The 16,792-nt window shown below is 42.3% G+C and overlaps 1 protein-coding gene across 2 annotated transcripts; it reads left to right on the top strand.

Annotated features, from left to right (window-relative positions):
• Positions 1 to 240: 240 nt before the first annotated feature.
• SPO11 (SPO11 initiator of meiotic double stranded breaks) lies at positions 241 to 15,126 on the top strand. 2 transcript variants are annotated; one of them, XM_036245692.1, is made up of 13 exons: positions 241 to 368; positions 3,049 to 3,162; positions 4,630 to 4,718; positions 5,113 to 5,179; positions 5,413 to 5,521; positions 6,045 to 6,128; positions 7,312 to 7,348; positions 7,677 to 7,786; positions 10,405 to 10,504; positions 10,814 to 10,851; positions 11,703 to 11,779; positions 14,433 to 14,544; positions 15,007 to 15,126. In XM_036245692.1, exons 1-13 carry the CDS (start codon positions 241 to 243, stop codon positions 15,124 to 15,126), a joined length of 1,185 nt encoding a protein of 394 aa, XP_036101585.1. The 2 variants fall into 2 exon arrangements, with proteins under 2 accessions (XP_036101585.1, XP_036101586.1); XM_036245693.1 differs by lacking the exon at positions 3,049 to 3,162.
• Positions 15,127 to 16,792: the final 1,666 nt, after the last annotated feature.

Raw genomic sequence — 16,792 nt, 5'->3', positions numbered from 1 at the left:
ACCAGGTCTGACAAGGCCCTGCCTGCGCCTGCGCACGCCCCTCAAGGGAGATGCTCTGCGCATGCGTCTGCACGGCCCCCTGGGGTGGCTGGGGTGCGCCTGCGCAAGAGGGAGGCCCGGCGCGGGAAGCGCGGGAAAAGCCGCCGGCGAGCACGCGCCCCGCGAACACGAACGGCAGGGAGAGCCTGGGGGGCCGAGCTGGGGTCCTGCGCCCGGGGCTCCTGGCTGCCGGCCGTCGTCATGGCCTTTGCGCCCATGGGGCCCGAGGCCTCGTTCTTCGAGGTGCTGGACCAGCACAGGGCCGCCCTGCTGGCCGCCCTGAGGAGAGGCGGCGGGGAGCCCGCGCGGGGCTCGCACCCGGCCTCTAGGTACCGGCCGCGGGCGGCGCAGGTGGAAAGCGGGGGTCCCGCGCCTGGCGGGGCTCGGGGGGCCCTGCGGGGCCACGGCCGGGGCTCGGGGGGACCCTGCGGGGCCACGGCCGGGGCTCGGGGGGACCCTGCGGGGCCACGGCCGGGGCTCGGGGGGACCCTGCGGGGCCCCGGCCGGGGCTCGGGGGGACCCTGCGGGGCCACGGCCGGGGCTCGGGGGGTCCTGCGGGGCCACGGCCGGGGCTCGGGGGGACCCTGCGGGGCCACGGCCGGGGCTCGGGGGGACCCTGCGGGGCCACGGCCGGGGCTCGGGGGGACCCTGCGGGGCCACGGCCGGGGCTGGGGGGACCCTGCGGGGCCACGGCCGGGGCTGGGGGGACCCTGCGGGGCCACGGCCGGGGCTCGGGGGGACCCTGCGGGGTCACGGCCGGGGCTCGGGGGGTCCTGCGGGGCTAAGGCCGGGGCTCGGGGGGTCCTGCGGGGCCACGTCCGGGGCTCGGGGGGTCCTGCGGGGCCACGTCCGGGGCTCGGGGGGTCCTGCGGGGCCACGGCCGGGGCTCGGGGGGTCCTGCGGGGCCACGGCCGGTTGCACCCTCCGGTCTTGACCGGTCAGGGGCCGAAGGCTTCCGCCCAGGTGTTGGGGCCACTGGACGGGCCCCGTGGGCCCACCAGCCCTGAACCCCGAGAAGGCGCCGTCCTTAGCGCTCCTTCCCGGCCCTGCTTTTACTCCCTGTTGACCTTCACGGCGCCTGGTGGCCCCTCGGTGCCTTCTAGAACGTTCCTCCCTGGAATCCCCGGGCGCCCCCCTCGCAGGGCGGGGCGGGGGCGGGGCCTGCGGGCCGCCCGGTCAGGGAGTCTGGGGCAGAGTTAAGTAAAATAGATAAATAAATATACATATATACACATACATATTATATATATAGTATATGTGTGTGTGTATATACATATAATTTTTTATATATATAAAAATGTTAACTTGAGTTTCCGGGATTTTTTTTTTTTTTAAGAGAAAGTGAATGTGAGTTCTCACTGAATAAGTGTGTTTTCTCAAAATGAACAAGGAAGTCGGCACGTTTTCAGTGGTTTATGATAAGACGACAGATCTCTCGACGTGGACGTGAAGACAGGCCCCAGTGTCACGGTTCCCGGGATGTCAACAGAGCTCCGAGGGTGGCGCTGACTTCGCTGCCGGCGACTCTGCTGCCGCCCCGCGGGGAACTGCCTGCAGAAGACCGGCTGGTGCCAGCCCCTGCTCCCGACCCTCCTTCTGCTCCTGGGTCTGCTTCCTGGGGTATCGGCAGCGTCTTGCAGCCTCAGCCAATGACTGTCTTTCATTTTGAAGCCAAACCAACTCTCAGAGGAAGACCCACAAGCCAACCAGGTTTTACATGAAGATTTAGTTTGAGGGAGAAGTTACGAGGACGCGCGGAAGCCCCTGGTCTACGGTCTCAGATGTAAAGTCATCTGATTGCATCTCAGAGTTGGGCACAGCATTGTCCGGCAACTATTTTTTCAAACTGAAAAAAGAAAAAAAGAAAAGAGAAATGCATGAGCTATGGGAGCCCGATTTTACCTGTTGTTGTTGTTGGAAAATAGGACATGCTTTGAAATTTATTTTCTGACACGTTTTTCTGAAGAAAGCGAGTTCCTGTGCAAAGGAGAGGGATCTACATTTTGCCCATTGGCTAGATGTGATTTTTCCATCCCAGGCAATATGCTAACGGTGTTTATAACTGAACAGCATTTTTTGAAGCTGATGGCGTGTGAAATTAAAAGTCAGCTGACAGAAAACTGGCCTAAGTCTTAATAGTTTGCTGAAAAGTGGTGTAATAGTTGCCAAGTCTTTTCATGGTAGTGATTAAAACTTTCTTTTCTTTTCTTTTTTTTTTTTTTTGTATCACTAAAATTCAAAAGGGCTGATTTAAGGCATGAGATCAATTAGGGAAATATGCTCCAAAAAGAAGTGTTTCTTTTGAAATACTTTTGCATTGCAGTTTGGGGAAAAATGAAATTCGGAGCCAGTATGACTTCATTTTTAATTGAAACAGTAGTATTTCAAGCCAATGAGTTTGTATTTTAAGTACGTTAATATGAAAAGTAGATTAAATCATATTTGTAAATTGTATTGTCTAGTCATTAATCTAAAGGGAGATATTACTTCAATGGGTAATAGTTTGAAAAATAAAATTACAAGCAAATGAAATTTCTCTTAAGTAACCATGATAAATACTGTTGTTGTTTTAATGGAGCACTGATGTCAGAGTTTAGTGGGAGATACCATTCTTTTTCTTTTTCTTTTTTTAAATTCTCACTCAAGGATATTTTCGCATTTTCACATGGAGTGGGAGGGAGAGGGAGAGAGAAAGAGAAACATCAATGTAAGAGAGAGACATCGATTGGTTGCCTCTCACACAACCTGACCAGGGCCAGGGACTGAACCACACCCAGGTACATGCCATTGACTGGAATTGAACCCACAACTCTTTGGTCCATAAGACGGTGCTCTAACCACTGAGCAACCAGCCAGGGCAAGAGATACCATTCTTGACATGGATTACCTAGTCTTAAAAAACAACCAATGAAACAAAAAGTTATTGCAGTGTTGCTCTGGGGAAATGTTACACATTGTAAAGGCCTAATTTATAATCAAGATGTAATCATAGTGTGTTTATTGTTTCAGTTCTGAGGTTCTTGCATCTATAGAAAATATTATCCAAGACATAATCACAAGCTTGGCAAGACATGAAGCACCTGCGTTCACAATAGACAACAGAACACGCTGGGAAAATATAAAGTGGGCAGTTTTGCATTTTTAAATGTTTAAATGCAGTATCTATGTCACTATCTGAATTTGTTCAAGTTAGAGTTCTAGTTGGATTTCATTTTTATATTGCTTTTACCCTGCCAAAAGGATTTAAGGAAGTTTACAAAATACATACATAGGCAGGTTATATAAACTAGAAGTAGGCGTGAAAGATAAGGCAAAAGGAAAACAATGCTAGGAAGAAAGAATGGAGCTGTGAAAGAGGTTACAATTCCAAGAGCCTATGATAAAGTCTTACAGTCCTACTAAAAATAGGCTACTGACTTAGATCTAAGCTTTCCAACACTCAGAGGGGGAAATTCTCAGCTACACTGAGAAAGCAAATCACTTGTTCAGGGGACCTACAACCAGTCCTGATATGGAGACCAAAATAAAGGTGTCCTGAACATAGAGCACACGCCAAAGGCTCCTTCTTCTAACAGACCCTCCCCTGCTCAGGCATGTATCTCAGAGGGTGAAATCAGCAAACTGCTTTATCAAAGTCCTGGAGCCTCGGTTCCTAGTTTTCCCTGAGATCCTCAGCCTGTGGAATCTTTCCACTAAATAATGACAAACACTACAAAAATAGTTCTCAGTGAGAGTTATAGAAACAGAATAAAAGTAATTTTGAGTCTTAGAGTCACTAAGTATTAGTGTTTGTTTTTTTTAAACATATATTTAGGCTTGAGTTTCTTATGTTTTGTTGAACTTCTCACTGTTGAAAATTTCTCAAGAAGAATCTGAGAACATCATGATGTTAATTGGGCCAGATTTACTAATATATTTGAAGAGCATGTCATCTGTGAATAAAAAAAAACTGATATAGATGATAAAACAATAGTCTACTAAATGTTATTTTATGATCAATATAAATAATACAAAATGTAACCTTCTGCATCACATTTTGCAAGATGGATAAGTCTTGAAGCCGCTAACAACTGGCCTATTTGCCTGGTGCCTTCTGCCCCCTTTAGGAAAGGCTTGGTAGTTCAGTTTAACAACCTAATATAAATGATTTTATTTAATGTAACTTTGGAGGTAAATCAGAAATTAAATACTTCAAAACCTATTAAATTGAGTAAAGTTATTAAATGAGTAAATTGTTAAAATGAGCAAAATGCTAAAAAATTGTGAAGTATTTGAAAATAGTTCACATACACTAAATGTCTTCCCAGGAAAGAAATGCACAGATATACACACACATAATAATAAAAGGTCTATAACTCATTTATTTTAAACATTTTGTTTTAGTATCTCTATATGTCATAACACTAATTACCCAATTATCACCTAGAATTATCTAAATGTGTAACTGAAATTATCCTAAAGCTTTAGTACTTACGTTATAAATAAATGTGGATTTAAATGATATGCAGAAGAGGCCATTAAATGTATACTGTTTGGTATTCAGAAATTAATTTTTTTTTGTTTTATTCCCTTGCCTTAAACAAATGACAGGTTTGAAGATTCTGTGGGTCTTCAGATGGTATCTCATTGTACCACAAGAAAAATCAAAAGTGATTCATCAAAATCAATTAAAAATTTTGGTAAATTAATCTTTTTCTGCTTTTAGGATTAAGTGGATTTGGTTACCTTTTGGGTTTTCATTATTCCTCATTAAGTAATTTTACTTGTTCTTTAATAGATCACGCTTGTACTTGAAATAAATTTATAGAATTTTGCATGGTCATTAACCATGGAAGTAAATTGTAATTCCAAAATAAAATTTCAAGGTACATGAGTCAGTGAAAAAGTATTCTCTGAGTTTTGCTGTTCATTGAGCAATTAATTTTATCTGATTCCTCGGACAGTTATATTCTGTACTTAACACTTCTGTTTTGGAAAGATAATTTTTGTAATGTTATAGAAAGTAATGGGACAGTTAAATGTTTTGAATTAGAGAAATGATGAGTAACTTGTTTATTGCATCTTATTTTCCAGCTCTAATTCTTAAAATATTGTCCATGATTTATAAATTAGTGCAGAGCAACACTTATGCAACCAAAAGGTAAATATATTGTTCTAGTAAATTTTCTTTAAAATACAATGTGAGATTTGGTTAGATTGACTTTCATTCTATGTTTTGAAAAGTTACACCAATCAAGACTATGGGTAATAGGTTACTTTGTTTATATGTCTGTTTCATCCAGTTAAAGCTTTCTTCAAATAATACTCCAATAGTTATCATATTCAAAGAGAATATGGTTAATTAAAAATATATATATTTTTTAATTTTCATAGAGACATTTATTACACTGATAGCCAACTCTTTGGTAACCAGACTGTTGTGGACAACATTATCAATGACATTTCCTGTATGTTAAAAATGCCAAGGAGGTGTTTACATATAGTAAGTAGCATTTAATATAAAACATCTTATTTTAAGACAAAATGTTTGTATAAGAATTGTAATCAATGAATAAATGTGATCTGTGCCTTTTGATAAATGTTGATACTACATTTTTCTCACTGTAAATTTAAGTATCAATTCTTAATATCTTCCCTTGGATGAATGAATCAAAATAGATCAACTAGCAAATGTTTTTTTTGTGTGTAGTATACTCCCCTAGCGGGAACCAAACCCGGGACTCTCTGGTCCGCAGGCCGACGTTCAACCACTGAGCCAAACTGGCCAGGGCAGCAAATATTTTTTATTCCTAAATACTCCTACAAATTTTCTCCTTCATTTCTTAAATTACAGTGAGCTAAAATACATATATTTTAGCAGTTGTACATGAGGAATGACTTTTCAGCATAAAATATATTCATGAAAAAGTTTTCAAATATATGTATATATATGTGTGTACACACACACACACATATATATACATACATATATATATATATATATATATATATTTTTTTTTTTTTAGTTATCTACATCAAAAGGTTTGCTTGCTGGCAATTTAAGGTATATCGAGGAAGACGGCACCAAAGTGAATTGTAGCTGCGCAACAGTAAGTATTATTCATGTTTTCACATACTTTAACTCTTTCAGATCCCTTGTTTTAGAAATGTATTTTATTTCCTGCTTATAATATAGTTTAGAGCTTGAGATTTTAAAATAAAACTGAAGGATGAGCTCAGCCAATGTGGCTCAGTGGACTGAGCGTCACCCCATAGACTGAGAGGTCCCAGTTCCATTCCTGGTGAGGGCACATGCCCGGGTTTCAGGCTCAATTCCAGGTGGGGGGCATGCAGGAGGCAACCAACCAATGTATGACTCTCACATTGATATTTTATCTCTCTTTCTCTCTCTAAAGAAAAAAAAACTGAAGGATGAATAGGTACAGTTTTAAAATATGCCATTTGTCAAATGTCATCGAAATAAATGTACACATTTCTTTTAAAAATGGACTGTTGTTTACAAGTAGAGAGTGGCTTGACACTTTTAAAAGTTTTATTTATTTTTTATTTTATTATTATTTTTATCCTCACCCGAGGACATTTTCCCAGTTTTTGTTCAGATAGAGTCGGAGGGAGGGAGGGAGAGAGAGAGAGAGAGAAACATCGATGTGAGAGAGACACATCCAGTGATTGCCACCCACATGACCCCAAATGGGGCCGGGGACAAACTGCAGCCAAGGTATGTGCCCTTGCGGGAACCGAACCCGGGTCTCTTTGGATCGCAGGCCAACACTAACTGCTGAACCAAACTGGCCAGGGCTGGCTTGACCCTTTTAGCATGGTTATTTAGGTAATTTTCATAAAATTTTCTGGTTCTGAAATTAATATGTCTAAACCTAAACTATTTTGCTCGGCTTTGGAACATAGAAGACCCACAGTTCTAAGCTAGCACAGTGGTTTGAAAAGGGACCACTTACCAGCTTGGACAGGAAGCAGGTGATGCCTATGAGATCCTGCATAAGGAAGTCTTCCATTCGTCCATTTCTGCTCTTTACGCCACATATCTGCAAAGCTTCCAAGAACTTCTCACCTGCTGGGAAGTAGTTTGGGTCATGTGTCTGTTTTCTTACTGAAGAATAAATCTGTTCCCTATTTTATTAACTGAGGCATAAACCTCTGATGACAGGTATATATATTTTTAATGAAAATACAGGATTTTTGCCAAAAGTTTTAAAATACAGTTATATATATTTTTAAATCTAAAATAAAAACTGTCTTGTTTTGTTAACTTAGGCTGTTGCTGTGCCATCTAACATTCAAGGAATTCGGAGTATCCTTTGAATGGGAAAACTATTAAACTTCTAGAACATTTATTCGTTGCTTTGATAAAGCTTTCTGATGAGTAACCAACAAGCGAGACCCTATAGTGGTGAAGATGAACATTCGTGGTCCTTTCTGGAGGATTCTTTTAGGAGTTCACCATTTAGTAGAAAAGACAGATAATGGCATATATCAATAAATATCTGCTACATATTTCAAGATAAAAATGAAAACACTATATCTATAGCTGCTTTTGAATTGACCTATAGGGCACCACTATTTGGTTGGTGGTTAAATTAAAATACTCTTGCTTTAATTTGTCTGCCTTAACTTCACAGATTTAATTACAGATGCAAAATTTCTATTAATTGTAGAAAAAGATGCGACATTTCAGCGACTGCTAGATGACAACTTCTGCAACAAAATGTCTCCATGCATCATGGTTACGGTATATCATCCACCTTTACTACAGTTCCAAGACTAACATAGTACTTCGGTGATTGGTAGGAGGGGTTTATGATGTCATCTACACAGCTTTCTCTTGTCAATATGAGGCATCCTTTGGGGTCATGGAACAAGAATTTCCAAGGCGTCTATTTAAAACATCCTCAAATCTGACTGAAATCAAGTGATGGTCCTGATTTGTAAATATCAGCAATTGTCTAATACCGCAGGGAGTCACCCTCATACCACCCTCGCAGGGGCTACTTGTCTCAGCTATTATGTGGTAACAGCGGAGCTTGGGGCAGGGTTGAATGGACAAGAGCTATTCCTTGTTTTCCTCACAGGTTTGTGGACCAGGTAATTTCATCAAGTCAGTCAAAAGGAACCTGCTTTGAAAAAGCATAAGTGTTTACAGAACAGCAGAGAACACAGAATACATTGAGGGAACACACACTGGCATCCGTTAGCAGAGGGAGTATGCTTCCTGCTACAGGGCAATGTGGGAGGAGTTCATAAAACTGGAGTGACAGGTGACACGGGCTGGAGTAGGAGGGAAACTGGAGTGACAGGTGACACAGGCTGGAGTAGGAGGGAAACTGGAGTGACAGGTGACACGGGCTGGAGTAGGAGGGAAAGAGGCGGAAGTCAAGGAAGCTTGGGGTGTGGGCAGGTGGAATGATGACAGAATGGCAGAGTGGGCCAGGTTCCCCTCCCTGGTCCTGGCTTTCTTCTACTTTTACAGTCTTTCTAAAACCCTAGGTGTATAAAGGGAAAAGCTCGTCCACTTGAAGTCATTCTGGTTCATTAGGTTAACGGTAACTGCGATGTGCTCGAGCTGTGTTTGTGGAAGCAGCGAGGAGAGCTGCCCAGCAGAGGAAGCAGGATGACGGGCAGCTGTAGGGAGTCTTGGAAGGCCTGGCCATGCCTAAGGAAGCAGCCTGACTTAGTGGCATCCAAACAGACGGTCTGGGTCTGGGATGGGTGAGAAAGGAAATGAGGAGGGTTGGTGTGGCCGCGTCATCAACGACGGAGAGGGAGAGCGCCGGCGTCGGGGCCGGTCAGGAGGTGTCAGGTGTGAGGAGGGAAGCGGCATGGTTAAGGAGATAGGACGGAGACACAGGGCATTTCCAAGGCCAATTCAGAAGGACTTGGTGACCACGAGATAGGAGGGATGATTCAAAATGACCCTGATGTGATATATGGTACCCACATTATCAGTGGACAGCTACAGGACAAGTGGCAGGAAGGCTCAGTTCTTTGTGGAAGAAACATTTGAGTGTTGTTTTAGAAACATGAGACAATAGCAGGGAATCCTAGTGGCACCTTGTTGGAGGTAGAGATGGAAAATGCAGACTGAGATCTCATAAGCCATAGAGGTTGCATTTGAACCCCTGGAGTGATCTCTTGGGTGTTCTGTGGCTCACTCTGGGTCCAGTCCTCTCCCCTTTCACACCTTGCTGGGCTGACCGGAAGCCCATCCTCTGCAGAGAAAGCTGCAGTGGCCGGGATCTCCGTTCAGCCCTTGGTGATCGAATCACACCTGGTTCTGCCACTCAGGAGATGCACGCAGAGCACAGCTCTGTCGCGTCTGGGTGAAGAAGAGATGTAACAGTGCTCGGAGAACACATTTAAAGAGGGAAAAATCACACACGATTCTCTTTTTCCACCTTGTCTTTCTTCTTGTCTGCTGCCCGCTAGTCCTTGCGTCTACGCACTGGTGCTGCCATGATGTCCATTGGTAAGTGCGGTTCTCACTCCCAGGAAACACCCACAAGTGGACAGTCCCGCTCCACACTGCTACGGCCCATAACTCTGTGTGGCAGGCTTATCTATCCCGGGTTTATAAATAAGCCACAGCCCAACAAGGCTAAGAAACTGGCCCAGTGTCCCCGCTGATGATCGGCAGAGAGGGAATTCACACTCAAGGCTGTGAGGGAAGCTCGTCCTTAACCTCTCCTTGCTTCCTTCTCTGCCCCCTTTGCTTTCTGCTTGTCTCTCTTAACACTCTTTCAGTGCTTAGCAAGTTACTCTTCTACATATTGTTTTTAATGACTTCATAATATTATTCCACCACTTAGGTTTATTAAATCCTAAATTTGAACCAGGTTCTCTTCTAAGGGCTCTATGGTTACTGAGTAATTTAGTTCCTGTAATAACTTCATAAGGTGTTACCGAGCCCTAAACTGCCGGCTTCAGGACTCATTCCGGTTCATGCTACTAAGTGCAGAGCCGAGCCGCCAGCCCAGACCACCTGGCCCCCAGCTGGGCCTGGCGTGTCTCCACGAGGCGGTGCTGCCTCTGTCTCTTGTGAGAGGTTTTGGTTAGTTATAGTTTCTGTCATTTTAAATAACACTGCAGCGAACATCTTTATGTATGTAGGCGTTTTTATTCTTGTTTCTGCTGAAATATTTCCCAGAACTGAGTCAAAGGTATAAGTATATATATGTGGGCTTTTTCACCCTGTTGTACACCTTGTGCATTTTTTCAGTCAACACCAGTCTCTCACCACCTGAAATGTAAGGTGAGGGAATCTAGCTTTTACATTATTAATGAGATAAGGATATCATTTTATCAGTTTCATTCTACGGGAATTAAAATGCATAATTTCAATCTTTCTTTTAGGGGAAGGGAGTGCCTGATCTGAACACCAGGCTGCTCGTTAAGAAGCTGTGGGATACGTTTCACATCCCCATTTTCACTCTCGTAGATGCTGATCCACACGGTAATTTATCATTTGTATTTGAAACAATCATAATTAAATCATATTTGACGTTTTGTGTTTTTCTGCTCTTAGAAACTTCCATAGATATTTTAAAAGAATAGACTATTAGATAAAAATTGATGACTGTTATCATTTGAGGCAATTTATTGCTATTTTAGCCATATTAAACTGAGCCATACATCTTTCATCATTAATGTCCACAGAAATAAAATTTGCAGATGTTAGAAATAATTTGAGAGTATAATATATAAGAACTGTGTATACAAGAAGCATAATATACACTAATTTTAAAGTTAACTCTTTTAACAGGCATAGAAATAATGTGCATTTATAAGTATGGATCTATGGTAAGTATTGTAAAGTATGTTTATTTTTCCACTATGAGGTATTTTCTATTCATTGGGGTTATTTCTGCACTAGTAAGTGGAGGGCCTCAAAAGGTACCAGGGAAGCTAGTGTCCTAGTCTGGGGCCCCTCTGTTTCTGTGGCTGTGATTCCAGCTTCCAGCATGACCATGTGACCACAGATGACAGAGTGGGATTAGCTGTGGGCAAGAGGCATTACTATCTTCCACTCTGCTGGCCTTGGACCTCAGGGTTATCAACAGTGTCTGATCACCAAACATACTCTGAACATCGTATGTAACCTTGAATTCTGACTTGGCCAGTTCCCTTTTCTCCTACTTAACGACCAATTTCATCACTCGAGTCTGCAACTGCCATACACCAGCAGCATCAGTGTCACCTGGGAGCTTGTTAGAAATGCAAATCCCAGCCCCCTCCAGACCTATTGAATCTGACTCTCTAGGGGTGGCCCCTCCCAGTGGTTTTGACAAATGGTCAAGTTTGGGAGCCACGGATTCACTCCCTGAGTGTCCCTGATGTCTATATTTAGAGCAGATGAAAAGGACAATGAAGCAAGGCGTTGAAATATGGAATCACAGTAATACAGTAATAAGTGCAGGTCAGAGGGGTCCCTTTGTAGTTTTACTCTATAGAAGATGGATCCAGAAATACTACAGGGCAGTTTGAAAACCTTCACTGGAAGTCCTGAAGCTCTTAGAGATTTTCTTAATTCTGTGGGCTCTGGGGCTGTGAAGCCTTTAGCACTTATTATAATAAGTAAACAATTTGGCTGCAAAAACAAGTGTCCCAGTTCTCTGCAGTTCAGCCTGATGCGCTTCTGCTCTTTATTTCAGTCTATGTCTTTTGAAGCCCATAACCTCACAGTCCCAGCTGTTAGATGGCTGGGTCTCCTCCCTTCGGATATTAGAAGGTAAGACGGGTTAGTAGCGCTGGGATCTTTAAGATGATGACTCACTGTAATATGTCACAGTAGGCTCAGAAGTCACCGCAGCGGAAAGCTCTTACTGCTCTTTATTTACAGTGCTCACTGTGACTCAGGATGACGTAGTTATGGATCGAATTCATCAGCGTTTCTGTTTCAACTACTAAAATACCTAAATGAATTTGGTTTATTGAACTTTCGGCTAGCTAGAAAACATTTGTTTTATCTTTACTGTTAAAATATTTTGAAATTTATTATACTTAGAAAGCATAAGACATTGGATCTAGTTAAATGGTAATCATTGACAACATCTTTTGACATATGAATCAATTTTATCATAGATTTAAAATTTTAATTTCATCGAACATCTCATTTTATGATTACATAAAGTTTGGGAACCTAAAGTTTGGCAAGTCTAATATATATGTTCATTATAAAAAATATATTAAATAATGAGAAAAATCACCTATAGATTAATTAATAGCTTTACCCTTGAAGATTATTTTCTGTGCATGATTATAGCTTTTCCAAAAATGGGTTCATACTCTAGTGTTATTTTGTCATCTCCTTTTCTCACACAACATGATGAGATCGCTTTTCCGTATCCATAAATACATTTCTCTTCTACAGCCTCAGTTTAATGTCTTATATTACTGTGTTCAAATTATGGATGTGCCAGTGTTTGTTCAGCTAGTCCCTCAAGGTCAGACATTTGGGTAGCTTCCAAATCTCTGTTCTGATAGACCGCACTTCGATGGACCCTCTTGTAACTGAATCTTTGCCTGCAGCTTTAATTAGTCCCATAGGATGAATTCCCAGGATAGCTGGGTCAAAGGGTATGCACACTTTCAAGACTTTGCCTGCCCTCGGGATAGGTTAATTGTTTTGCTTTCCCTGGAGAGTAAAAGCCCACCTGTCCCTCAGCATAGGACATCACTTATATTCATCTCCACTAATGGGACATTTAAAAATATTTTATTATTGCTTTACTTGGCCAGGGAGAATGAACTTAAACATGTTGGATTGCTTTAAGCAGTGAATGAACTTTGGTAATTGGTGTCTGTTTCCTAAATATGGAATACAAACAGGTTTGGAGTGGTCATCACTTCTTACAAAATGAGGGCTCAAGAGAAAACATTTAATTTTTGATCTTTGAATATTTACACTCTAATGAATTAAAGTGCTGTTCAGTTTCGTGTTATGGCTGGTCCAGATCCCTTAGGGGTGATGTGTTTGTAGGAATATCATTTCTCACACAGTCAGGACACACGATCTGGTAAGTATCAAGGTGGAGGGCTGGGAGAAGCTCTCACTGCAACTCATAATTCCATTAGTGCCCTCGAAAGCCATTCCACATAAATGTACAATCAAAGAAAAAAAGCCAATGTGGTAGCTACACAAACATGGCTTCAAGGGAAGTCCTCTAGGCCCCCTTTCAATCAAATTGTCACCCTGTCCAGGAGCTGCCGCTGGCAAGTGGTCGTAATTATGGGGACACTGAAGACTGTTTGAGACTGGAGCTCTCCCAGGAAACCCAGGATTTGGGACTTCGAAAAGGAGTCTACACCATAAATCCTGGCCCTCTCATGTCCTATCTTTAAAGCACATAGCAAGATAACATTACATTTTACTTTTTTTAAATATGTTTTTATTGATTTAATATATATATTATCCTCACCTGAGGACATTTTTTTTTTTGCATTTATCTTTTAGAGCAGGAGGGAGAGGAGGGGGAAGAGAGAGAGAGAGAGAGAAATATTGATGTAAGAGAGACACATCGACTGGCTGCTACTCACACGACCCCAGCCAGGGCCAGGGCCAAACTACAACCGAGGTAAGTGCCCTTAGCGGGAACCGAACCTGGAACTCTCTGGTCCACGGGCCGACACTCTAACCACTGGGCCAAACCAGCCAGGGCTTTATTGATTTTTTTTAGAGAAAGAGAGAGAGAAACATCAATGAGAGAGCGAAACTTCAGTCGGCTGCCTTCTGCACTGAGGATCAAGCCCATAACCCCGGCATGTGTCCTGACTGGGAATCGAACTGGGACCTCTCAGTCTATGGGACGATGCTCAATCCACTGAGCCACACTGGCCGGGCACATTTTACTTGTTTAAAATTTAGAACTAGATAGGTGTGTGTGTGTGTGTGTGTGTGTGTGTGTGCACGTAAGTGAAAATTGATAGATTAACTTCCATGGCCCAGAAAATCCTCAGTGAATACAAAGAATTAAGTACTCAGTGGAACCTAAAATCCCACACTGAATCGCGCTGTGGCCACACAGGTTGGGCCTCACTGCTTCAAGACAGTGGAGCTCCGGGGCTGCCCCGCTGCAGATTAGTGCTGGCAGTGCTCTTGTCACGTGTTTCATGACCCACGTCTGCCTTCCTGTCATTGTCCTGTGAGCACGACGTGAAACACCAACAGCTTAGAACAGACTTCCACTAGGGACCTGATCACTTGTTGGTCTAGGACCTGCCAGATCCCCAAAACTCTGGGCTTAACAGGTGGGACCGGACTCGTTTTCTCATCTGTGATTTCGGAGTTTCTTGGAGTAGTACAATAAATATGAATGAAGCATATGTGACCTTCAAGTTACAGGAACACTTTGGTTTTACTAATTTTTTTCATTTTTTTACAGGTTAAATATACCTAAAGATACTTTAATTCCATTGACAAAACGGGACCAAATGAAACTTGACAGTATTCTGAAGAGACCTTATGTTACTTGCCAACCATTTTGGAGAAAAGAAGTATGCTTCTTGTTGAAATTTGAGTGTTGTATGTTTTATTGCATTTTACCTTAGTAGCAGCTATTCACTAAAAAATCCTTGAAATTTATGTAACCAACAACTAAGACAGGTGTTGTTTGGTAGTACATGGTTGTTGACACATTGAATCATGAATGCTAATAGATAGGATCACCTGGATGGAGCCGGTCTATATCCTCATCATAGTATGCACCCGTTGTCTATGTCTATGAAGGAAAAAGGAGAGAAAGTAATTATAAAGACCCCAGACTGGTTACTGAAGGCATCCACGCTGGGTCGTTCCCTGGTATTCTTAGCTCTCGCAGCTCTAGAATATTCTCGCTGACCCTAAAGACTATTGCCCGTGGTTTTGGAGTATAAAGCAAGTCTGAATCTACAAATTTGTTGAGCCGACTGAACTGTAGCAGAGGCTCTGGCATAACGACAGTCTGCCTTTGTTGACAGGTGGAGATGATGGCAGACTCTAAGCTGAAGGCAGGGATTCAAGCTCTGACCTCCCTGTCATCAGATTATCTTCCCAGAGTATACTTGCCTAACAAATTAAGATGTGGAGGGTGGATATGAGAACATATCAGAGTATATCTTGTGATTTCAAGAAGATGCTCAGGTCTTTTTCAGTAGTAGAAGACTGTTGTGGAAAAATATATATATTCTCAATTTCATAGAGGTAAAATAATTTTTCATTATATTTTTTGTCAAAACAAATGCTGTACTCTAATTTTCTTTAGAAGGCTTTATTTTATTCTTCTCTATAGAGACTGATTTCTATATGTTCTAAATTATAAAACAATTATATGTTATTTCAACTTTTACATTTTATTCTAAAAAATATTTTATACATGTCATCAAAGTCGACAAAAATATTTGATTTGCTTTCTACAATGCAACTGTTAAAGCAAGAAGTATCTTATTAGCAACAAAAAAGAATAACCTAAATTTGAGAGGCTGCAAATGAATTAGTGTCCAGCAGTTTCTTCTTAGTTACATTTACTGTTGCTTTCATAGAATAGGGGTCCTTCTTCATTCATTCACTTGTGAAATTAGTAGTTTATTGTGAATAAATACTTGGGTGTATGTAGTCTTCAATGCTTTATTTTGTTTTTTAAGCATACTTTTTATTAATAATATACTTATTTGAGCCCCGGCCAGTTTGGCTCAGCGGTTAGAGTGTCAGCCCGCAGACCAATGAGTAGCGGGTTTGGGTCCCGTCAGGCACTTGCCTCGGTTGCAGTTCGTCCCTGGCCCTGGTTGGGTCATGCAGGAGGCAACCAGTTGATGTGGCTCTATCACACCAATGTTTCTCTCTGCCTCTCTCTCCCTCCCTCCCTCCCACTCTATCTGATAACAAGTAGAAAAATATCCTCGGGTGAGGAATAAAAAAATAAATACATATATTGAAAATATTATCAAGGGTTTTATCATTTCTCACCCAAAGTCAAGTCAGCTGAATTCTTCTCTAGTCTAGGTTTATAGAACAAAGAATTTCTCCAGTTTTAATATTTACAACTCAAATTTTAATAAGGCCCTTCTGTAACAGTAAAGATGTGATCTATCACCTTCATAAACCTTTTAATTTTTCCAGATGGGTTTATGATTTTATTCTGTACTTTCAATAAACTGTTAATGTACTAAAATGTTTCTTGTCATTGTGAGCAAGAATATGTATTTATTGAAATACAGAAGTGATTTCAAGAAGTGAAATACAGAAGTTTAAGAAGCTGCTTATTTTTTCAAGGTAAATGTTAATAATAATAATAGATACCATTTCTGGGAACTTGTATGTGCCAGTCACTGCTTACACATTATCTTATTTAACTTGCTCAAGAATCTTGTCTCCCGGAACCTATTATACCTGCAGTTTACAGGTGAGAACACGGAGGCTGTTGCTTGTCCAAAGCCACGTAGACAGAACGTGGCTGAATGGGGACACTTCCTACCACAAGAGCAGGACCAGGACTGAATGTGCAGGGGCCAGTGCACGATGTAAGCATGGGGTCCCTTGTTCAAAAGGTATTAAGAATCTCAAGATAGCCCTGGCCGGTTTGGCTCAGCGGTTAGAGCATCGGCCTGCGGTCCGGAGAGACCCGGGTTCGGTTCCCGCTAAGGGCACGTACTTCGGTTGCAGTTTGTCCCCGGCCCTGGTTGGTCGTGCGGTGGCAGCCACTCGATGTGTCCCTTCACGTCAATGTTTCTCTCTCTCTGTCTCTTCCTCTCTCTCCCTCCCACTCTA

Source organism: Molossus molossus, unplaced genomic scaffold (genome assembly GCF_014108415.1).
Source record: "Molossus molossus isolate mMolMol1 unplaced genomic scaffold, mMolMol1.p scaffold_m16_p_6, whole genome shotgun sequence".
Classification (NCBI taxonomy): domain Eukaryota; kingdom Metazoa; phylum Chordata; class Mammalia; order Chiroptera; family Molossidae; genus Molossus; species Molossus molossus.
The sequence above is the reverse complement of the archived record's forward strand: the minus strand, read 5'-3'. Positions and strand labels throughout refer to the sequence as shown.

Coding starts and splice junctions, on each gene's coding strand:
- SPO11 (XM_036245692.1), top strand. CDS start 241: ATGGCCTTTGCGCCCATGGGGCCCGAGGCCTCGTTCTTCGAGGTGCTG. Junction 7,787..10,404: donor CTCCATGCATCATGGTTACG/GTATATCATCCA, acceptor TCTTTCTTTTAG/GGGAAGGGAGTGCCTGATCT. Junction 10,852..11,702: donor TTTATAAGTATGGATCTATG/GTAAGTATTGTA, acceptor TCTTTATTTCAG/TCTATGTCTTTTGAAGCCCA.